This window comes from Hemitrygon akajei, chromosome 6 (genome assembly GCF_048418815.1).
Source record: "Hemitrygon akajei chromosome 6, sHemAka1.3, whole genome shotgun sequence".
In the NCBI taxonomy this organism is placed as follows: domain Eukaryota; kingdom Metazoa; phylum Chordata; class Chondrichthyes; order Myliobatiformes; family Dasyatidae; genus Hemitrygon; species Hemitrygon akajei.
In genome coordinates, this window is record NC_133129.1 from 35594564 (window position 1) to 35619416 (window position 24853).

The following is a 24853-nucleotide window of genomic DNA, read 5'->3' on the forward strand; positions in this document are numbered from 1 at the left end:
TAGAGGGTAAAATGAATTCAGCAAAATATAGGGAAATCCTGGAGGAAAACCTGATACAGTTTGCAAGAATTGCGACTTGGGAGATTTGTTTTCCAGCAATACTATGACCCCGAGCATAAAGCCATAGCTACACAGGAATGGCTTAAAAACAACAAAGATAATGTCCTGGAGTGGCCATGTCAGAGTCCAGACCTCAAACCAATTGAGAATTTGTGGCTGGACTTGATACGACTGTTCACTCACGATCCCCGTGCAATCTGACAGCTTGAGCAGTTTTGTAAAGAATGGGAAAAAACTGCAGTGTCCAGACGTGCAAAGCTGCTAGAGACCTATCCATCATCTAAAGGTTGTAATTGCTGCCTATGGTGCATCTATTAAATACTGACTTGAAGGGGGTGAATATTTAGAGTTTTATATTTGTAAATAATTTAGGTCACTTTGTAGAGTTCTGTTCTCACTTTGAGTCAAAATTGTCTTTTTCTGCTGATCAGTGTCAAAAAAAGCCAAATTAAATCTACTGTGATTCTGTGCTGTAAAACAATAAAACGTGAAAACTTCTTGGGGGGGGGGGGGGAGATGAATACTTTTATAGGCACTCTGCAAGTGCTAAACGAATCTGAATTATATAGCTAACAAAGACTATTGAATTGGTGCAGGTGTGGCATTATGACTGATGTCCAGTCGTTCCGTTTCCAAAGAAAATCAGTTATATTGTTCCTGTATTATTCCATAGACTAACAGACACCCTTAATCCAACTGCAACAACTTACTCCACATTCTGCGTGAACAATATAATCAGAATGGACTTTGTCCAAGGTGTAAGTATATGAAAGGAGTCTCTGGATAACCACATGAAACTGGAACCCCAGAAATGGTTGCAACTTCTATTAAGGCACCCAGACACTACTTTTTCCAGTTGTTACTCATGATAAAATTACATACTGAAGACCTCTCAACTCTGAACAGAGTATCTACCCATGGGACAAAATTGTAGATGTTCCAATGTTACAGCCTCTAGCAGTACCCGAATCACCCTCATCCTAAAAATGCTATCACCAGGCCATAAGTAGTCCAAATTAAAAAGAAGCAACATTTTTAGAAGTGTGTTCATTTATTTGCCAGAGTAAAGATTTGATCATTCTATGGTGCCACCTGCAGGAAAAGCAACATTAAAAAATGTGGCTATGCTTTACATTGATTTACACATGGTCTATACATTCCCTGCTAGTTTACATACCTGTCTAAATGCTTGTGGAGCATTACTATCCATTTCCACTACTTCCCCTTGACAGTACTTTCTGAGCATCTACCACTGTGTAAAACAAACTGCTTTAACCTTAATGCTATGTCCTCTCACATTTGACTTCTCAACCTGAGGAAGTGCAAATGTCTACTCCATCCAGGCCCCTCAATTTCCTATACTTCCATTAGACCCTCAGCCCAAAAGCACCGCGGACAAAACAATCCACATAAGATTAGCTTCTCTGTTATGCTAATACTCTCCAATGGATAAACCAACTCATCCTGGGCTGCCGTCCCCACATGCTTCAAATCATGCAGCACATTCCTGTATCAAAGAACTGTACACCTTCAGAACTGAACAACTACCGCCCAGTGACAATGACACTAATCATCAGGAATCTTTGAATGGCTGGTAATGGCACATATCAAAACTCCATTCCTGCCACACTGGACACTCACCAATACGCTTACCAACAGCACCTCTCTACGACAGATGCCATAGCATCAGTCATGCATCTGATCCTGACGCATCTAGAAAACAAGGCCACTTACGTCAGAATGCTGTTTCTGGAATTCAGTTCAGCATTTAACACTAATCAACAGACTTCAGGTAGTCAGGATGCACAACTGCTCTTTCCTCCCCATTATCCTCAAAATGGGTGCCCCCAGGGTTGTGCGATGAACTCACATTTGACTGCATGGCCAGACAGCTAAGTAATCACTTTGCCAAATTCGCCAATGACATCACAGTGGTGGGGCTCATCACTGACAACGATGAGATGGCCAACAGAGAGGAGGTGGAAGAGTTTGAGGCCTGGTACCATGTAAATAACCTCTTCCCCAATGTCAACAAGGCAAAGGAGATAGTTATCGACTTCATGAGAAATTATACCACTTACATCCCACTTCACTCAGCAGCACAGCAGTGGAAACTGAGCAGTTTCAAACTCCTGGAAGTGCACAGCACACAGAACCTCTCATGGTCCCAGAACATATTCTACACTATTAGAAAAGCTCACCAACGCCTCTGCTTTCTGAGGAGGCTGAAAAAGCATTTTACAGATGTGCAGTACAGAGCATCTCAACATGCTGCATCGCTGCTTGGTATAGAAACTGCACTGCAGTAGGCAGGAGGCTCTACAACGCATCAAATGTACCCAATGCATCACTAGCAGCACCCTACCCATCATGAAAGGAGTATGAGTAGGAAGGTCCTGGAAAAAGGCCAGTAACATCATGAAAGATCCCACCCACCCTACTCATGGATTGTTTGTCCCACTCTCATCAGGGAGAAGGCTACAAAGTCAGGAGCACCTAACTCAAAAACAGTTACTTTTTTTACAGTTACCTAAGCAGTAGAGTCACCAATATTTTATCATTTCCTGTCTGTCACCTAGTATACAGACACTCCTGTGCCTAGCGTCATTTTATGGATCTACAGTGGTGCTAGAAAGCTTGTGAACCCTGTAGAATTTTCCTCACTTCTGCATAGATATGACCTAAAATGTGATCAGATCTTTAAGCAAGTTCTAAAACTAGATAAGTGTTGGCGCGTGGCCTAGTGGGCAAGGCATCAGACTAGTAACCTGAAGGTCACTGGTTCGAGCCTCAGCTGAGGCAGCGTGTTTGTGTCCTTGAGCAAGACACTTAACAACACATTGCTCTGTGACATCACCGGTGCCAAGCTGCATGAGTCCTAGTGCCCTTCCCTTGGACAACATAGGTGGCGTGGAGAGGAGAAGGCCTGCAGCTTGGGCAACTGCCGGTCTCCCATACAACCCTGCCCAGGCCTGCGCCCTGGAAACTCCAGGCGCAGATCCATGGTCTCTCAAGACCGACGGATGCCACCACCAAAACTAGATAAAGAGAACCCAATTAAATAAATAACTTGGAAAAAACATTATACTTCTTCATTTAGTTATTTAAAAATTATCTAATATTACATGTTTGTTGGAAAAAGTATGTGAACTTCTGGGGTAATGCATTCTACAAAAGCTATTTGGAGTCAGGTGTTCTAATCAATGAGAATTGATCAGAGGTGTTGGTTGTAGAGGTGCCCTGCACTATAAACAAGACACACAAAGTCAGGTTTCTGACAGAGCCTGCTATTCTCAAAAAAGACTGTTAATGTACACCATGCCTCAACCGAAGCAACTTTCAGAGGATCTTAAAAGAATTATAGAGATGCATGAAGCTGGAAAAGACTGCAGAAGCATTTCTAAAGACCTGAGTGTTCATCAGCCCACAGTAAGGAGGAAATTCAATGCTGTTGCTACTCTCCCAATGAGTGGGCATCCTGCAAATATCACATCAAGAGCACAACGTACAATGCTGAAGGAGGTAAAAAAGAACCTAAGGGTAATAGCAAAAGACTTGCAGAAATCTCTATTCGTGTGTCACTATAAGAAAAACACTGAACAAGAATGGTTTTCATGAAAGGACATCATGGAGACACTTTTCTCCAAAGATAATACTGCAAGCCTCAAGTTAGCAAAAGACCACCTGGATGCTCTACAGCACTTCTGGGACAATGTTCTATGGACAGATGAGACAAAGTTGAACTTCATGGCAGAAATGCACATTGCTATATTTAGAGGGAAAACGTCACTGTGCACCAACACCAAAACCTCGTCCCAACTGTGAATCATGGTGGAAGGAGCATCATGGTTTGATGCTGCTTTGCCGCTTCAGGGCCTGGACAACTTGCAATCGCTGACGGAACAATGAATTCAAAATTGTATCCAGACACTTTACAGGAGAGTGTCAGGGTAGCAGTCTGTCACCTGAAACTTAATAGAAGTTGGATGATACAACAAGGCAATGATCTGAAAGACAAGAGTAAATCAACAACATAATGGTTTAAAAAGAAGAAAATTTGTGTTTTGGAATGGCCAAGTCAAAGTCCTAACTTTAATCCTATAGAAATATTGTAAAGGAAGCAGTTCATGCAAGGAAGCCATCAACACCCCAGAGTTGAAGCAGTTTTATAAGCAGGAATGGCCTAAAATCCTCCAGGCCAAGTGCAGGACTGATTAACAGTTACCGGAAATGCTTGGTTGAAGTTATTGCTGTACAAAGGTTCTCATACTTTTTCCAACAAATACATGTAATATTGGATAATTTTTCTCAATAAATAAATGAACGAGTATAATTTTTTTGTGTTATTTATTTAATTGGGTTCTATCTAGTTTTAGGACTTGAGTGAAGATCTGATCACATTTTAGGTCATAATTATGCAGAAAGAAAATTCTACAGGGTTCACAAACTTTTTAGCACCTCAGTACAATCAAAGCCATCTCGTGTATTTATATTTATTGCAATTTGTATTGTTGTATCTTGTGCTTTTCTGTGCTGCACCAGATCTAGGGTAACAATTACTTTGTTCTCCTTTAAGCTTGTGCACTGGAAATGGCATTAAATAATTCTGAATCTTGAAACATCCTGATGAACCTCTTCAGCACCTCTCCAAAGTCTTCACATCCTTCCTACAGTGCAGTGATCAGAATGGCACATAATACTTCAAATGTGGCGTAACCAAAGTTTCATACAGCTGCAGTATGACTTCTCAACTTTTATTCTCAATGCAGAATGATAAAGAAAGGTATACCATATTTTGTCATTACAGGCTTATCTACTTGTGTTTTCACTTTCCAAAAGCTATAAACGTACCTCATGATATTTCTGTATACCAGTACTTCATAGGGTCCTGCTATTTACTGTACATTTTCCTCATGCTTATCTGAATTACACCCATCTTCCCAATTTATATCTTGCTGAATCCTCTGACAACTTTCCTTACTGACCAATTTTTTTTATCGTTTACAAACTTACTAATCAGCACACCTACCTTTCCTCCCAATAATATATCACAGTAAGAGTTACTAGAATTGATTCCTATAGAACACACTGGTAAGACTTCTAGTTACTATTACACTCCTCCACTACTACCTTCTGTCTTCTATGGCCAAGTCAATTTTGAATGCAATTTATCATGTCTCCATTTATCCCATGCACCTTAATTTTCTGGATTGACCTACAAGAGATCTTGGTGAATGCTTTTCTGAAGTCCATGTACACACCATCCGGTCTTACCCTCAATGTAGAAAGCAACATTGGTATCTATCCAAATCTGATGTTTAATGGAAACAAGTGTGAGGTGTTGCACTTTAGGAGGACAAACCAGTGTAAGATTGCAGTAAATGGTAGAACACTGAGGTATGTTATATAGCAAAGGGACTTGGGAATACAGATCCATAATTCCTTGAAAGTGGTATCACAGGTAGGATGGGCTGTAAAGAGATTCATAAATCAGGGCATTGAGTACAGGAATTGGGATGTTATGTTGAAGTTGTACAACAAGTTTGGCCAAGATTGGAGTTCTGCATGCAGTTCTGGTCACCAACCTACAGGAAATTTGTCAATAAACTTGGAAGAATGTAGAGAAAATTTACAATATTGCTGGGACTTGAGGTCCTGAGTTATAAGGAAAGCTTGAATAGCTTGGGACTTTATTTCCTGGAGAGTAGTAGAATGAGGGAAGATCTCTAAAAGGTATATAAAATTATGAGGGGTATAGATAAGTTGAATACACACAGGGTTTTTCTCACCAGGTTGGGTAAAACTAAATTAGAAGTCGTAGGTTAAGGATGAAATGTGAAATATTTAAGGTGAATCTTCATTCAACGGATGGTCCAAATATGGAACAAGCCAGTGGAAGTGATAGATAGAGGTTTGAATTGTAACATCTAAGAGAAATTTAGATAGGTAGATGGATGGGAGAGTTTTGGAGGTATATGGTCTAGATGCAGGTGGATGGAACTAGGCAGATTGGGTCAGCACATGACTAGATGGGCCACAATCTATTTTCTTGATGCAGTACTCTGTGACTATGGGAGAGTCATAGAAAACAACATTAAAACCCTGTGATGAATTTTAGGGTTTACTGATTTTCACTGGGAAAATACAAACATCAGATAAATTAGAGGACATATTGAGGACCATAAGAACATCTTTATTAACTATGGAGAAAATTTTTGTGTGGCTATTTTTAAAACAAATCAGTAGCTCATGATGCAATTGAAGTATGGCTCATAATTCATCAAAAAAGGACATTTATATATTATGCAATTAAATTCCATTTATGCTCCCTTTTGTAATATCACATTCTACTGTATGTGCCACTTAAAATTACACAAATATTTGAACCGTCCAACAGTTCCAAAATGGACATGAACTGAAAAGTGTAGTCAATGAAACACAGTACATTGCTACATTAAAACAAATCAATTTAGTTAGGTCTGAAGGGTCTTGATAATTGGTAATAAGAAGAACTGATGTTGATTGTTTAAAAAGGCATTTGTCATGATCAATTAACCCAGTTCTACATGATAGAAACACATTACAAGTGACTAAATAAATTAGGTTCATTTGAGAAAAAATGCTGAGTTCCAAGTAGTGCAATGAAATCCATCTTTAATCATAATCTTAGATCCACAAATAACGGTTTGCTTAGTGTTCCTAGCGCCAAGCATACAAGAACTGGTCATGCGGCCTTTTTGCTTTTACGCGGCAAAGAACTGGAATACTGATGGAGATATGCCAGGCTAGTATTGTGGAACGTTTTGAAACTCTTCTAAAAGCCTATTTTTTAAAATTTGGCCTACTTACAGGATTACTTAATGCATGTTAATATTGATAATATTTATATCATCTGGTACATTAGATTATATTTTATTCCATATAATGCTTGCCTTTACTTATGATTTAAAATTTTCCTCTTATTTTTATGACCATATTGGTTTATTTTTATAATCAACATAATGCATGTTAAGCCTGAATCTTAACGCATGAAAGGTGACATATGAATAATTATCAAATTAATTATGGATTTCACAGCTAAAAATCTTTATAATTCTCCTTCTCAATATCTAAAATCTGCTTTACTCCTGTTTTGTTTCCTTTTCTCCCCACCTAATTTCAATAAAATTTTGCACTTTTATAGTACCTTTTTAATGTATATACAGTTTTATTGCAGGTGATTTGACGGGAGAGTTAAAAAAAATCAAAATCCGGTTGCTAACCTCAATGTGATTGATGGCTTACACTATCAAAGGATTGATTAAAGTCTAAAGTAAAACCTTAAAGAATCAGGAAGATTTAAGGGGGGAATTCCGGAAGTTAGGAGTTAAGCAGTTGAAGGCAATGGCTGCCAAGAATGCAAAGAATGAAATCACAGATACTTAACTGGCCAGAATTTTGGCAGTGTAGATATCTGAGTGTAATCAGTACTGAGATCAGTGAAGCAGTGAGTAAGAGTAATCAAGTCTCGGAGATAAATCATTGATGCTTCAAGTTAAGTAAGATGAAAGTGGGCAAGGATATGCAATTTAAAACTCATCTCTCGGTCAAATAAGATTCCTAAGTTGTAAACAACCTGGTCTAGCATCAGGTAATTTTTCTAAAGATAGTAGGTGGTGGAGTCAAAAGGTTAAGAAAGAAGTTTGCAGTGGAGGCAAAGATCACATTTCCAGTCTTCCCACTATTTAGTTGGATACAAAGCAATGCTTCAGTAAGTGGTACATATTGATGCAATTACCTGATGTATGAACTTAGATTCATGTTGTGAAATTAAGGCTACATTGAAACAATATTTGTGGAATAATATTTAAGTATAAGCCAGATGGAGAGATGACAAGGTTGAAGAAAGCTATTGAAGGAAGACGTGCCAGTATTAGTTTACCAGAAGGAATAAGACTTGAGAAAAGGAGAAAGAGTCGGTCAGATTTTTTTCCCTCTATAATTGAATATCAAGTTTGAAAGGGAGATCAAAACTGTATTTAGTTTCCTAATAATAGTGTCCTGATGAGGGGCCTTGGCCTGAAACATCAGCTGCTTATTCTCCTCCATAGATACAGCCTGATCTGCTGAGTTCCTCCAGCACTTTTTGCGTTGCTCTAGATTTCCAGCATCTGCAGAATGTATTTAGTTTTATCCAGGCACTAGAGTTTTTAAATGTCTTATCTGGACTCAAGTTATACATAACTTTGGCTATGATATGGTCACTAAAATCTGCCAAATCTAGCTTTATACATTTCTTCATTATCACTATTTGCTGAAGTATTACAATCCATGTACTAAACGGCACCTGCTAATACTTATGCTGTAAACATACTAATGAACACCTACAGTATATATCAGTTGTTAACATTTGACTCTGCTGCCAAATTACATAGTTTTACACTTTGGGTAAAATTCCTTTTTCTAAATCCATTCACAAAATTTATATCTACCAAGTGCCTCCAATAATGAACCTTGTTCTACAATTTTAAGTGGCTGCCAGAAACCCACCTGTCCATGATTTAGTTCATTATGGTCTGCCAAACATCTAAGTGACAATCTATTTTAATACTTTTCCATCCATGTCATGGGTAGGACTATTTATTGACAAATAATATGCTGAAACCTATATAGATGTTACAGTAATCACATTTATGTGATGCAAGCAAGATTTCTTGCTTATAATAAAGGAGTCTACATTAATAAAAATATTTAAATCTTTATTAAAACCCTGAATATTTCCAAAAACCTGAATGTTTCTGGGTTATTTCCCTTATGGAATTTATGGATATCAAAGATGGGATGGACAATCCATAACATGATGCTGTCTTCATTAAAACAGGGAAACAGCATGATTGCAGATGGCTCAATATTGTTACCATGTGTTTAAAAAAATGCTGAGTCAGGGCATAATAATTAAAAACCACTTTTACCAAGATATTATTCAATAGAAATATTTGTCCTAGAATTATCTGTTACTGTGTGGTCAAGTCAGCAGCTTTTTTAAAAAAAAAATCTCTTTGTAAATAGATTGATTGAGATGACAAGTTTAGTGCATAATAGCATCTTTGCAATATGCAGCTAGTTTGCAAGAGTTAAAAGAACGACAATTTTATACCAAAGGTGCTGTTATTTTACCAAACAGACGCTCCACAGAAACACAGGAAATGAATGTGCTCCAGCAAATGAAATCTGACACTAAGATCACGCCAATCCACAATCCACAAACTTGGGTTACTCATCATCCTTGCAGCCAGTTTTGCTCAACTGCAAACCAATGAAATGAGAAAAGATTAAAGGAAACTCAAGTACAAATCAGAAAGGTTTGAGAACAATTCTAAATTTAATGCACTGTTCTGTGTAACTATGCAAGCCTCAAGATTTGATAATTGTAATTTTTGCAGATAGAAACTGCCCCAACCCTGAAAATTCTCAATACTTTTGCAGAGCACTTTTTCGCATTTCCCCAAGATAAATGGCTGTATCTGTCTTAACAAGGAAGTGCAGCAATAAGAGATGAAAATTGGACTGGAAAGAAATTAATCCTCCAACTATATTTCAGTGGTTCTCTCAAACTATCTCTTGTTTGAGTTTAGAAAAAATTAGAAGTGTTGTTTTTGATCCTTCAGTTAAATTTGAAGAAACTTGGAGACCATTTATTCAACATTTTCATATGAGTTAAATTGTCTTTTCCTAAACCTCACTCTGATTATCCTTAATTATTTGGATGGAGGTTTGTACTTAACATTATGCAATGGCCCATGTTGGTTAGTTTTTTTTTCTCTTTCTCTTTTTTTTGGGGGTTATTTTTTTTTCTTTTTGTCTCTTTTGTTCATAAATACTTTGAGTTTGGGAGGCTATATATACTGATTATTATATATTTGAATGTCTACTTAAACTATTAATTATGTACTCTCAAACACTTTGTATTCATGTTGCATTTATGTTTGTTTAAAAAATTAATAAAAAGATTTAAAAAGAAAAGAAAATTGGGATAAAGGCCACACAAGAGGCTAACAGGAGGGGAAAATGGAAAGTGCAGAGTGAACAATCAGAGCTAAACACATGGTGTGCTGGGGGTACTCATCAGGTCAGGCAGCATCTATGGATGTAATAAACAGTCAACGTTTTGGGTCCAGACTCTTCAGGACTGGAAAGAAAGGGAAAAGAAGTCAGAATAAGAAAGTGGGGGAGGGGACAATGTAGTACAAGGTGGCAGGAGATGCATGAAATTGGGATAGGTGGAGGGGGTGAACAAAAGAGCTGGGAAGTTGATCGGTAGAAGAGATAAAGGGCTGGAGAAGGCGGAATCCGATAGGAGAGGACAGAAGACTTTGAAAGAAAGGAAATGGGGAGGAGCACCAGAGGGAGGTGACGGGCAGGTTACTTCACCCCACTCTGGTTTCACCCATCACCTGCCACCTTGAACTTCTTCTTCCCTCCCCCCCACCACCTTCTTACTCTTACCCTGATCTAGATGTTGTGGGCCTGGGAGCTACTGTCAGATCAGTCTTGATAAGGAATTTTTAAAAAAAAGCTGGTACACTTACAACCACAGTATAAAAAGAGGCAGGAAGAATGGATGTTTGTGGTGCTAATTAAGTAGACTGCCTAGTCATGCATGAAGTTAGGCTTTGAATATTTGGAGAAGCATTCATCCAGGCCAGAGGAGAGTATATCAACTGACTTCTGATTTATTATTGGTAAAGTGTAGAGGGGCTTTTAGGTGTTAGGAAGCAATACTTTAGGATACCAATCCCTTGAACTGCTTTTATAACTGCAATATTTATGAGGTTAGCCCAGTTGAGCCTAACAGCCTGCACAGGATAAATTACTTCTGGTGCATCATATTTTAGAACAAATAAAGACTTACATGCTACGTGCCCAGGAACAAAGTCATCCATCAGACATCACAGATATTTGAAAGAAAACAGAAAAATATATCAGTAATTGAAATGCTTATAATTGATAAACAATTCTAAAGTTTGGCAGTTGCAATAAATTTCATTTAGTTTTGATCATATCTAACAATTTTTTGTGCAATGAAATGTGTTGATTGCTTCCTGCTCATCCTATAATCAGATGTGTAGTCACTATAATGCTGAAACTCTTAACAAAAAGTCAATGCTATACCTTAATGACATCCACCCAATTCCATCCTCGTGGCAGTTCCCCTCGGTTATCTGATGGAAAAATCATAGACAGAACTTAAAATTATTCTCATGGCAAGATTCAAGCCGCTGCATTTCTTTCTTTAACATTCCTTCCACTCTGGAAACTTTCATAACTCTGCCCACTCAGTTAGCTCTACCATCCCTATATGTGGCTAATACTTAAAGTGAATTTAGTGAGCTACACAACTTTGAGAACATTAAATCTAACTTCAATTCAAACAATTCTACAGTAGCCTCCATCTACCTCGTCAGTTGGGATCTGCAATGAGCTTGGCCCATACTGCCTTTGTGAACCAAAGATTTAACTGTGGACCTTTAATAATGACAAAGAAAATTAAAATAGATGGGTTATAATAAGGAAAATTGAAACCATTCAGTTAAAAGGGACAATACTTTTATAGTGACAGAACTGGATAGGGAGAGAAAAATAAAGTTGCACCTCTTGACTTTCCTTGGGCCTAAGGGAGGAAAACAGTGTGATTCATCAAAATGCAGATCTGTGATAATGTTCTGATAAATGCATTACCACATTTGGGATACAATGGAAAACTGCAAATTTTGCAAATATGGCAAAGAAATGTCAAGGCAGTATACTCAATCTGATAGAACAGGTGATTTCATGGCAGCTAAAATGCAGTGTGGAAATGTGGCAGGTGTTCCTCAAGCAGAATAATATGTACAGTTCCAAGCACAGTACTTGGGTAAAATTGCAGAATAAAGTTCCAAGTACAAGGGATTCTAGATCCGTAGCTATACGGAGAAAATGAGGTTATTCCCCTATGGATTCATTTCCCAAGGTTGGATAAAGCTCTTTAAAATTGAGAAGGGCTTTGAAGGGGTAAATAAATGTTTCCAATGATTGAATGATCACTGTCCAGAAGAGTTAAGCTGGTATGAGATCAGGAAATAGCATGTGAACAAATTCAATATAGAATGGAACAGGCTAATGTTAATTCAGAGCTCCTTTTAGTAACAGATTCACACAGGCAGAAGACTCAAAGAAAACGTATACTTGAAGTTCCTATTAGCAGATATAGAATGAAGGGAAACAACTTCAGTAATGCAGCTGGCACCACAGAACCTAAGTAGATGTGTGCGAGAGAAAAATTTGTATTTGATTGGTGGAGCAGTTTTACAATCACTTTGCAGTAAAATAAAACTAGAATGTTATTTAAAACATCATCTTCCTAACTCCCAATTGCATTGCAGAAGTAATGAGTGATATATCACAACTGCAAGCACACAACATTTAGTAAACGTATCATTGCAGAATTCCAAACCTGTTTTATCAGCCAACTTTTTCTTTTGGGACTTTGACAACTGTTCTTTTTTCTCTTTTTTCTTAGCCACAGGAATATTTGTAGTTACAGAATTTTCATCCGTTGACGTGGTCTACAGAGAAATTAAATTTTATATTAATAGCAAATCATTAAACAAATCCTTTTCACTCTCTCCATAACAAATGACTACTAAAATCAAGGCGCTATAACCATATAACAATCACAGCACAAAATGTTGGAGGAAGAGAGCATAGGGAGCACCTATGGAGAGAAATAGACAGTTGAGCTCTTTCATTGGGACTGGAAAGAGGGGAGATAGGCAGTATAAAAAGGTGGGCAAATGTATGGGGGTGGGGAGGGTGGATCCAGCAAGAGGGGAATGATAGGCAAATGATGGAGGGGGAGAATGGGAATGACAAAAGCAGGATTGAAGATGGAACCTGATGAGAGGACAGTGAACCATGGAATAGGGAAGAGGTGAAAAATAAATCAGGAAGGAGGAACGTGTGGGTGAAGGGTAGATTGAGAGGGATACAGGAGGGAAAGAAGGGATGGGGCCAGTGGGAAAAGGGTCAAAAATGGATAAAGGTTTGGATTAAGGGTTAAAAATGGACAGAAGTAAGTAGTTACTATAAATAAGAAAAACTTGTTTCATGTTGTCAGATTGGAGATTACCACGGCAGAATATGAGCTCCTGTTCCTTTAATCTGCATCTAACCTCAATTTGGCAGATGCAGCTATGGACAGACATGTTGGTAAGATTGGAAAATGGAGTTAAAATGGTTGGCCACTGGGAGATCCTAGCTGACATGGCAGACAGAGCAAAGTTGCTCAATGAAACTACACCCCAATCTACATCAAGTCTTAACCATGTTACATCAGATGCAACAAATTACATTGATGGATTCATATGTGAAGTGCTGCCTCACTGGGAACGGCTTTTGGGGGGCCTTAACTGGCAGTGAAGGACAAAGTGTAGTAGGGAAAGGTGTAACTCATAACACCATTGCAGGGATAAGTGCCTGGAGGGGAATGATTAATAGACAAGGGGGACAGAGAGACTGACCTGTGGAAAGAGAGGGGAGGGGAGGGGAAGATGTGTCTCATGGAGGGAATGCCTTTGGATATGGTGGATGAGATTATGGATGTGCAAGTTTGTGGAGTGGTAGGCTGCTCTGGATATTTTCATCTCTAACAGTTGATGGGACATTAACTACCTTGACTTCACTACTCCCCTCACATATTCCAGCCTCAGCCCCTCTGGACACACTGTAATCCTCAACTCCTTGTCATTATCCCATGGTCCACTTTACCACTTCCATCTGTTAACTCACAGATTCATACATCATTCCTACTCTCTCCCCCCCACTTGCCTATCATTCCATTTTCATCTTGAATTACCTAACACTTGCCAGCTCTTGCTTCCCCCTTCCCCCTACCCTATCCACATTCTCCAACTTTACACACACACACACACACACACACACACACACACACACACACACACACACACACACACACACACACACACACACACACACACACACACACACACACACACACACACACACACACACACACACACACACACACACACACACACACACACACACACACACACACACACCTTTCTTGACCCAATATGTCAATTGTGTATTTCCAAAAATAAACTGGTGAGGGGTCTGTTTCTGCTTAATACATGCATAATGCATTTATTACACAACCAATAGCCTTAATAAATTTAATTTTTTGGTGTGTATCAACTGGCTGTTGTCTTCTACATTCTAACAATTGTGTTCAATTGTAATACACAAGGAAATCTGATGGCTGTGAAATCCACTTTAAAAATGCAAGTTTGTTTTCCTGCATTTAAACAACCTAATGTTACACACACAACACACTGGAGGAACTCAGCAGGTTGGGCAGCATCCATGGAAATGAACAGTCAATGTTTCGGGCCAAGACCCTTCGTCAGGACTGAAGAAGGAGGGGGAAGGGTCCCTATAAAGAAGGTGCGGGGAGGGTGGGAAGAAGGTTGGTAGGTGCCAGGTACGTGAGGAAGAAGCGGTTGGAGGCATGTCTGGTGGAGAATGAAGTGTAGGAGAGGTCCATGGCAGACGGTGGAGAGTGAGGCCCAGAATGGTGGCAGAGAGAGTGAGTGCGCCAGGAACACACAGGAGTGAGAGACTGGCATCACAACAGCAACCTTGCACTCAATATCAGCAAGACCAAGGAACCGATTGTGGACTTCAAGGAAGGGAGGTTAGGAGACCACAGGAGTCTCATCAGTGACAGGTGAGCCATGGAAAGGGAGAGCAGCTGCAAGTTCTTGGGCATAAACATCTCAGAGAATCTATTCTGGGTCCAACAGATTGATGAAGATAGCATCCTAACAGCTCTATACAGGACTTTGAGGAGATTTGGTATATCACCAAAGACATCTGCAAATGTCATAGGTGTATGATGGACAGCATTCTGACAACCTGCATCGCAACACCACCACCATCATTCCCACAATCTTGATTGATAAGTTACAGAACCTGGGACTCTGTATCTTCCTCTGCACACTTTGGAAGGACAAACTCCAAGGCAGAGTACAAAGTAAATGGCAGGATACTTGGTAGTGTGGAGGAGCAGAGGAATCTGGGGGTACATGTCCACAGATCACTGAAAGTTGCCTCACAGGTAGATAGGGTAGTTAAGAAAGCTTTTGGGGTGTCAGCTTTTATAAGTCGAGGGATAGAGTTTAAGAGTCGCAAGGTAATGATGCAGCTCTATAAAACTCTGGTTAGGCCACACTTGGAGTACTGTGTCTAGTTCTGGTCATCTCACTATAGGAAAGATGTGGAAGCATTGAAAAGGGTACAAAGAAGATTTACCAGGATGCTGCCTGGTTTAGAGAGTATGCATTATGATCAGAGATTATGGGAGCTAGGACTCTTTGGAGAGAAGGAGGATGAGAGGAGACATGATAGAGGTGTACAAGATATTAAGAGGAATAGGTAGAATGGACAGCTAGCGTCTCTTCCCCAGGGCACCACTGCTCAATACAAGAGGACATGGCTTTAAGGTAAGGGGTGGTAAGTTCAAGGGGGATATTAGAGGAAGGTTTTTTACTCAGAGAGTGGTTGGTGCGTGGAATGCACTGCCCGAGTCTGTGGTGGACGCAGATACACTAGTGAAACTTAAGAGACTACTAGACAGGTATATGGAGGAATTTAAGGTGGGGGGATATATGGGAGGCAGGGTTTAAGGGTTGGCACTACATTGTGGGCTGAAGGGCTTGTACTGTGCTGTACTATTCTACGTTCTATGTTCATGCAACTGGATCCTCAACTTCCTAACCAGAAGACCAAAATCTGTGCGGAATGGTGATAATATCTCCTCCTCGCTGACTATCAACACTGGTGCACCTCAGGGGTGTGTGCTTAACCCACTGCTTTACTCTCTCTATACCCACGACTGTATGGCTAGGCATAGCTCAAATACCATCTATAAATTTGCTGAAGATACGACCATTGTTGGTGAAATCTCAGATGGAGACGAGAGGGTGTACAGGAGCAAAATATGCCAAGTAGTGGAGTGACGTCGCAGCAACAGCCTGGTACTCAACGTCAGTAAGATGAAAGAGCTGATTGTGTCTTCAGTAAGGATAAGACGAAAGAACACATACCAATCCTCATAGAAGGATCAGAAGTGGAGAGAGTGAGCAATTTCAGGTTCCTGGGTGTCAAGATCTCTGAGGACCTAACTTGGTCCCAACATTTCAATAAAGGTGGCAAGACAGTGAATATACTTCATTAGGAGTTTGAAGATATTTGCTATGTCAACAAAAACACTCAAAACTTCTATAGATGTACCATGGAGAGCATTTTAACAGGCTGCATCACTGTCTGGTATGGGCCTACAAAGTACCCAGGACATCTTCAAGGAGCGGTGTCTCAAAAAGGCAGTGTCCATTATTAAGGATCCCCAGCACCCAGGGCATGCCCTTTTCTCACTGTTACCACCAGGTAGGAGATATAGAAGCCTGAAAGCGCACACTCAGTGATTCAGGAACAGCTTCTTCACTCTGCCATCTGATTCCTAAATGGATGCTGAATCCGTGAACATTACCTCACTTTTTTATTTAATATTATTCTTGTTTTTGCATGATTTTAATCTAGTCAATATACATATACTGTAATTGATTTACTCATTTATTAATTTATTTTTTTCCTCTTCTTCTATATCATGTATTGCAATGAACTGCTGCTGCTAAGTTAACAAATTCAACAACACACGCCGGTGATAATAAACCTGATTCTGATTCTGCACTCTGGCATGGAAGTTCCAATGCATAGGATCACAAAAGAAGCTGCAGAGGGTTGTAGACTTAACTAGCTCCAACTTGGGCACAACACTCCCCATCATTCAGAACACCTTAAAGAGGCAGTACCTCAAGGAGACTGCATCCGTCACTGAGACCTTCAACAAATTTCACATCACGCAAGTCAGTGAAAATAAATCTGACTGATTCTGCACACAATTTAAATCCTAACAGCACAGTATTTCACAAACCACCTTACATTTCAGTGTTGTTTGTCCTATGAACAGAAATATAAAGTGCATAAATGCGACTATATTATCACAGTCCAAGTCCATGACATAACATTTTAGCAGGACCAGATCACTCAGGAACCATGCCTGTTAAAAGAAATACTATATATTGCAGGGTTTTTACATTAGACTTACCATTGTATTGACTACTGGTCGGTGGTTTTCCATGAGTTGCTCTTGATTCTCCTTAGCCCATTCAAACAGTGTGTACATCATGGCTGTCCCAAGGTTTGCTTCAATCTGCTCCTGCAGTTTGGCTATTATATTTTGCTTTACTGACGTAGAACTGATGAATACACAAAACATGTAAAAGATATAATCAAATGGTTTACCATATTGAGTAGTATACGATTCCAATACAAGTCGTGATTTTTAATTAACAAAATAATTCGATAAGTTCTGCCATATCTTTATAAAAGCTTCCAACCATTGCAAGTGACACCAAAATCATTAAGTTTAACATTCAGAGACAGGGCACAAAGTCTTACTAAACTTGAGTCAAGTACAGGATAGAAGACAGTTGACGATCATAACTGAACGGGCAGGTGCTCATCTACACCACTGCATACATGGGTGAAATTTTGGGAAATATGTTTTGTATACTTTAAAGTGTGTACAAAGATGGATATAAATCACATTGCTGAGCAGTTACATAGTACATCAGTAACAACGCCATAATATCCATCAACAAGTGTGGCCTTATTGCAACATATGGAGCAGAAAATTAAGATCTCTTATCAAAATAGTAATTGTTATGTCTATACTTTCTAAAAAAGTAAATAATTCTTAAATTGAGAGCAATTCAGTTCAAAAATTACCACCAGATTTTAATTCACTAAGGACATTTCAGATCCTTTAGAAACTGAAGTGAGATCAAGTTATTCCGAATTCTGTACTGTACCAGTTTTGAACTCTTACATGCTATTATTGAAGAAGGCATTCAATGATACGTTTGGGGCCATTTCTGGATACATTTCAGGCCAGGAAATTTCTAGCAGAAAGGCTTTAGGGTCACCAAGGTTACCTATCTAAAATGCAACAAAAGAAAATAGAAATAAAAGTTAGATTTGATACTGGTAGTTAAGTGAAAATACGATAAAACAATATTTTTTTGTCAACAATTATTGATACATTGGATATTCTCAAGGACTTTTAACATCCAGCTCCAGTTATTTATTGCATAATGATCACCATTTGTTACACTACCCCCCAACTTTTCCTGTATTACAATCAAGAAAAACAATTAAGAGAAGGATAAAGTTGGAAGATAGGAGAGAGAAGTACTGGAATTTCAATTTTGTCACCAGGCAATTATCCAGTGCAGGAAATCACATTCATGCTGCAGAACCCATTTTTTCCACAAGTAGTAAAAATAAAATAATTGTCTCCACAATGGGCAAGTTATGTTCTTGTGACAATGCTCAAACCTCAGCAACTGGAAACAATTACGGTCAATTATCATGGGAATACTTTTATACAAGTTAGTGGTTTTGAAATAAAAAAGCATTCCTAAAGAAAACACTTGAAACACCCAGGAGATCAGGCAGCACCAGTGGAAAGAGAAACACAACACTGAAGATTCCGATAAAGGGTCTCGGCCCGAAACAGCATCTGTTTATTCCCACCCATGGGTGCTGCCTGACCTTCTGAGTTCCTCCAGCACATTATGTGTGTTATTGAAGATCCAAGACCCCTCTTCAGAGCCGAGAAAGAAAGTTATCTTTCAGTAGCAGAGAAAATGAAAAGGGCTGGCAGGACATAATAAATAAACACTTAGTACAAGACCAAATGTATTAATCTGGCCGTTAAAATCAGATTATGCTTCTTTGTTATACTTTGCTTTAGTTATACTTCAAAATTATTCTGATGAATTGCTATAGGAAGCTTTTGTTTTTGGTACAAAATAGGTGTTTTGAGAAAAATCTCAAAAATATTGTGTGCTTAGTTTAATTCTTTTTCCAACTATACCCATACTTCATGTTCACTTTTATATATATAATTACACCTATACTTCACAATCACTCCAATATGAATTTATTTGATTCATGTCACTATTGAATTAATGGATGCTACAAGTCAGCTACGAGAATGAATCTTCCACTAATGTTCCAGCATACAAGTAGAATCTGAAAATACAACACAATGAAGTAAAGAATCAATAATCAGTAAAAACATTAACTTATAATCACTAACTACTATATACTTATAGGGTAGTTGTACCAAAATCCATCCTATACTCACCCGATACTGAAAAGACGTTGGACTAAGTTCTTTAAAACATTCATCTCCTTCATAAATGGAACGCAGAGCTTCGAGCTCCATCTGAAAACAAAAATCTCATTACAATATGACACACACCCTCTAACTGTAAAATATTTACATCCATATACAGTAATCATAACCCCAAATTAGATTATCTGAATGAAGTTTGATAGCATTTAATGAGCACAAGAAGCAAATTCATAAATCTAATAAACATTGTTTTTCTTTCCTCAGATGTAGCTTCAATTGAGTTTTGACAGTATATCCTTCAGATTTTAAGCAAGTTTCTATAATTGTCCATAAACAATGTACCACAATATGTGATTTTTCTCTTTCAGAATCATACAGGGACAAGCTGGAAATTAAGCAAAATCTACAGTAACAATTTTCATATGATCCTCTGACTTTTTGGACATAACGTTCAACAGGTGAATGAGATTGTTATGTTGTCTCCACTCATTTAGTCTTGCAAAGGTGGAAGTGAGGCACCTTTTCTGAATCATAGGTGTACATGTGAGAAAAGGTTTTTGACCTAGTTACAAGACCAACGATCATCACCAATTCTGAGCAAAATTCTTCACTTGTTCAGTTTATGAAATCATATTGTAGTGAAGCCGTGCAAAGAAGCACACGGGGAAACGACAGTACGAGGGGGAAAATGCAGCATGCGAACTCAAACTTTGTTTTGCCCTGCTTTAAGATGCAACACTAATGTATTGAGGATGTTAGAAATCCGGGAACAGAGCAGCAAATGGTGGAATCACTCGGTATCTGCAGAGTGGGAAAAGGAATTACACTTCCAAATCGATGAAGGGGTTATTGATTTGTAACGCTAACTCTGCTCCACTATCCACAGTAGCTGTCAGGAGCTTTTTCAGGTCTTATTTCCAGCAATGGGATGCATCAGAAAAGTTCCTGTATTCGCACTGCTGGCATTTTGACGTTAGCCATTGACTGAGACCATGCGGTGCCCCTGGGATCGCCAAGAGAAGCAGCAGGCAGGCAGAGTCGCCAAGTCCCCGGCACTCGGGAGAGACCCTGTCGGCTGGCCGGCTCGAGCACGCGAAAGGTCGGACTTGGTGGCCGCAGTGCGGCTCCGATGCGCGGCGGCTCTCACCGTCTGGTCTTCGTTGGTTGCCATCGCAATTACCGGGCGGTGTCAGAGCCGAGTAACCTCCATCCACCCACCCCGGGGGGGCTCGGTTCAGCAACGCGTCCACCGGAGGCAACAGGCACTTCTTTCCGCCCGGCCTGACTGCTCGTCCCCGTTTACCCTTTGACCCCTTCGCGCCGCACTCCATTGGTCGCGGCGGCGACGGCATATTCGGCCAATCAATTGCTTACTTTGTACGGGCGCCTGCGGGTGCCACGTGATCGGACTCCCATCCTCCCCTGATGTGGCGGGGGGAATCCCTTCCCTTGCCTTCGTTTCGTGACGGGTGCCCAACGTGATTATAGTCTCAGGTATTCACTGACAACTCCCCAATCTATGAGCAGGTCTCCTGGTCCGTCGACTCTGTCTGGACAGACACATCCTACAGTCCGGCTGCACGTCCCCGTTCTAATTCAAAGTTTAAAGTAAATGCATTACCAAAGTACATATATGTTTCCCCGTATATAACCCTGAGATTCATTCTCTTGAGGGCAATCACTGAAAAAACAAACACAATAAAATCAATCAAAGACCAACAGGATGGGCAACTAATGTGCATAAAAACAATAAACTGTGCAAATACAGAAACAAAAAAATGCATACTTGCTTGCATATATAAATAAACAATAAATATCAAGAACATGAGATAAAGAGTCCTTGAAGGTGAACCCATGGGTTGCTGGAAAAGTTCAGTGATGAGGTGAGTAAAGTTATCCCTTCTGGTTCAAGAGCCTGATGGGGGGTAATAACTGTTCCTGAACCTGGTGGTACAGCTCCTGAGGCTTCTGTACCTTCTTCTTGATGGCAGCAATGAGAAGAGAGCATGTTGTGGATGGTGAGGGTCACTGACGATGATGGATGCCGCTTTCCTAAGATAGTGCTCCGTGATAACATAAGATCATAAGAAATAGGAGCAGGAGCAGCCCATCCATCCGTCGAGCCTGCTCTGCCATTCAATGAGACCATGGCTGATCAGACCGTGGACTTATATCCACCTACCTGCCTTTTCCCCACAACTATACAAATTGCAACTAGACAATATACTCTCCACCACACATTTATTTTGTCAAAAAGTTTCAGATGACATGCTGAATCTTCGCACACTTCTAAAAAGCAGAGGTGCTACCGTGCTTTCTTTGTAATGGCACTTATGTGCTGGGCCCCAGACAGATTCTCTGAAGTGATAACACTGAGGAATTTAAAGTTGCTGACCCTCTCCATTTTTGATCCCCCAATGAGGATTGGCTCCTGGACATCTGGTTTCCTTCTGCTGAACTCAATAATCATCTCATTGGTCTTGCTGACATTGAGTGAGAGGTGGTTGCTGTGGCACCGCTCAGCGCTATAGCACCAACCTCTTCTTTTGGAAAGATTTGCATAATTTCTTCTAAAGTTTGTGTATAATGTGTATAATTTATATTTTATATATTTGTATATGATGCTATGTAAGTTGTTTATTGCATATGCATATGACAAAACTCGACTTTGACTTTGCATAGTCCCCCACTGGTGAGCAGGTCACCTAGTCCACACCAGGTATCAGTACATGCTCATTCAACATTTTGGCTGCATATGCTCCTGGTTGAGCATTCCGTAGCCAATTCATTGCTGGTCTGCATGCAGCTTAGACAAAGGGAGAGATGGGTAGTGGGTAGGGAAACATAAAACTTGAATGAAGCAAAAGGACCAGGGAGAGAAAATGAAGATATTCAAATGAACATCTGCAAAGATAATGCAGACTTGAAGCATTGGCAATCCCTTGCCCAACAAAAGTCCTCAGCCAGCAGAGTTCTTCTAGCAGACTGGAGATACAAGAGACTGCAGATACTGGAATTTAGGGCAATATACACAAAAGAAAAATCTGGAGGAACTCAGCTGGTCAGGCAGCATCTATGGAGGGAAATGGACAGTCGATGTTTTGAGTCCTGCAGCAGATAATTTGTTGCTCCAGATTCCTCCTTCTGAATGAACAAGATGTGAATTTTATTTTTAGAACTAATTTGGATTATGGATTTGCAGGAGACAACACAAGGGAGGTTACAAATTAGGATGTCCACCAATAGGATAACATAGTTGGCAGGGTGAAGCATGAAGCTGGTTCAGAGACTGAAGTGATGGTAGTCAAATGATTCCAGAGTTTTCAAATGGTAGAGAATTTATGCATACACTACAAGAGGTATCTCTATGATCCATGTGATCCCATCATGACTGTGAATCCAATGCAGATTAGAGCTGAATCATAGGTCGATATGTCCCTGAGCATTTATGGACAATTATCAAGGTTGCCCAAGTTCTGCTACCATAGGGTATGCAGTAATAATTATTTTATTCTCCCTTGAAGACATTATGGAGAGAAAACCTTGTAGAAGTATGTTATTGTACTCATCTGGCATTGGACCAGACCCTGTGGCCTGGCCATCAAGTACCTCAGCACAAATAGTGAAAACAAATGACACAATCCATTAAAATATAAATACCAGACATGAAATCATGAAAATTCCCACATGTAGCCAAGAGATAGTTGATAATAAACAAACATTCATGAAATGGAGACATAAAAGATACCATGCTGGCATCCAGAGCAACAAGTGAAGCATAATTCATCCCTTAGTAGGGTTGCCTGTTGAGGCCACTGAGGAAGGAGTGGTTGTGTGCCACTGATTGGGGTCTGGCTCCATCTGTCAGTGCTGCTCTCCAGTGTTCGCTCAGTAGGAAACAAGTTGGATTGTTCTTGTCTGCAGCTACACACTGCAAATTGAGGCACTGCTGTGGGCTGTTTTAGCAGAACATAGCCTCAGGACAACAACTAAGCACCATAAATCTGCAGGCCATTTCACTAAAGGATTTGGGCTATATTATCGTTCTTAATTTTGTAATTAAGCTTTTCTGCTATCATAATTGTATGTACAATATGTGCTGTGTGACTGTTACCTGCTTTGCACCTTGAACCCAGATGAACACTGTTTTCATGTGTCAGGTTGAGTAACAATTGAACTCAATATTCAAACCGGTCCTGTCCTCCCATCCGTGGAGGGAGATGCTGCAGGATGTCCATTCTTTGTGATCTCACAGTTTGAAGTCACCTGACTGGGGAGAACAGTTTTGGCCACTGATTGGATCACGGTCATGTCACTCCAAGAAGAGCCGCCCCATTGACGCTTTACGTCATGACGCAGTGTTTGTGGTGGGCCTATAGCTTCAGCTTGAGAAAGGCCGGGCAGAGTACTGAGGTGAGGTACGGTATTGTGCTGCGGGGCCGGGTATCGGTGGGGGACAGCGATCAACTATCACCGTGTCCCGCGATGGCATTGAGGCTCTGTCGGTGAATCCGTATCAGTTACCGTCTCCGAGGGAAGGAGATCCCCACTGTTCGTCAATGTCTCCAGGGTAGGAAGGGAGACTTTACCCTGCTCGCCCCCAGGGAGGGAGGCTCACCCACCGGCATTGACCCTCTCCGGGGAGGGAGAGAGACCCTGCCCCACTGTCAGTGACTGTCTCTGGGGGAAGGAGAGAGAGAGAGACCCTGCCCCACTGTCAGTGACTGTCTCTGGGGGAAGGAGAGAGAGAGAGACCCTGCCCCACTGTCAGTGACTGTCTCCGGGGGAGAGGGAGAGAGAGAGAGACCCTGCCCCACTGTCAGTGACTGTCTCCGGGGGAGAGAGAGACCCTGCCCCACTGTCAGTGACTGTCTCTGGGGGAAGGAGAGAGAGAGAGACCCTGCCCCACTGTCAGTGACTGTCTCTGGGGGAGGAGAGAGAGATCCTGCCCCACTGTCAGTGACTGTCTCCGGGGGAGAGAGAGACCCTGCCCCACTGTCAGTGACTGTCTCTGGGGGAGGAGAGAGAGACCCTGCCCCACTGTCAGTGACTGTCTCTGGGGGAGGAGAGAGAGACCCTGCCCCACTGTTAATGACTGTCTCCGGGGGAGAGAGAGGCCCTGCCCCGATGTCAGTGACTGTCTCTGGGGGAGAGAGAGAGACCCTGCCCCACTGTCAGTGACTGTCTCTGGGGGAGGAGAGAGAGACCCTGCCCCACTGTCAGTGACTGTCTCTGGGGGAGGAGAGAGAGACCCTGCTCCACTGTCGGTGACTGTCTCTGGGGGAGGGAGGGATACCTTGTTGTCTATCTCTTGGGGGGAGGATAGGTGATTCTGCCCCACTGTCAGTGGCCATTCCCAAGAGTTAGAAAGTGTGGCTATTCCCCACTGTCAGTGACCTTGTTGGGGGAGGAAGGGAGACAGACCCTGCCCCACTGTCAGTGACCTTCTCTGGCATAAGGGAGTGAGGCTAGTTCATTATGTTACTGCTC

General features: G+C 40.7%; 2 protein-coding genes across 4 annotated transcripts in view; one reads left to right on the top strand and one right to left on the bottom strand.

The window, feature by feature from the left end:
* Positions 1-11119: 11119 nt before the first annotated feature.
* Positions 11120-20665, bottom strand: rwdd (RWD domain containing 4). 2 transcript variants are annotated; one of them, XM_073048078.1, is made up of 7 exons: positions 20511-20665; positions 19373-19453; positions 18050-18159; positions 17267-17417; positions 12533-12644; positions 11497-11565; positions 11173-11261 (listed from the first exon to the last, which is right to left on the bottom strand). In XM_073048078.1, the coding sequence occupies exons 1-6, from the start codon at positions 20532-20534 to the stop codon at positions 11501-11503; spliced, it is 543 nt and encodes a 180-aa protein (XP_072904179.1). In that variant the 5' UTR covers positions 20535-20665; the 3' UTR covers positions 11173-11261; positions 11497-11500. The 2 variants fall into 2 exon arrangements, with proteins under 2 accessions (XP_072904180.1, XP_072904179.1); XM_073048079.1 differs by lacking the exon at positions 11497-11565 and having other exon boundaries at positions 11120-11261.
* Positions 20666-23668: 3003 nt separating this feature from the next.
* trappc11 (trafficking protein particle complex subunit 11) overlaps positions 23669-24853 on the top strand; it is an 81066-nt gene continuing 79881 nt past the window's right edge. The window contains exon 1 of one of the 2 annotated variants that reach the window (XM_073048080.1): positions 23669-23776. The gene's annotated coding sequence lies outside the window, so the exon portion shown is untranslated. Of the gene's footprint in view, positions 23782-24853 lie in introns of both variants that reach the window. The other variant, XM_073048082.1, reaches the window with a different exon arrangement.

What these genes read in the sequence shown, in the direction of transcription:
- rwdd (XM_073048078.1), bottom strand. Translation starts at nt 20,534, where the DNA reads ATGGCAACCAACGAAGACCAGACG. An exon ending in CAACCAACGAAGACCAGACG is followed by an intron (nt 19,454 to 20,510) that starts GTGAGAGCCGCC and finishes TTTTGTTTTCAG; the next exon opens with ATGGAGCTCGAAGCTCTGCG. An exon ending in GCCTTCTTCAATAATAGCAT is followed by an intron (nt 17,418 to 18,049) that starts GTAAGAGTTCAA and finishes TGTATTCATCAG; the next exon opens with TTCTACGTCAGTAAAGCAAA.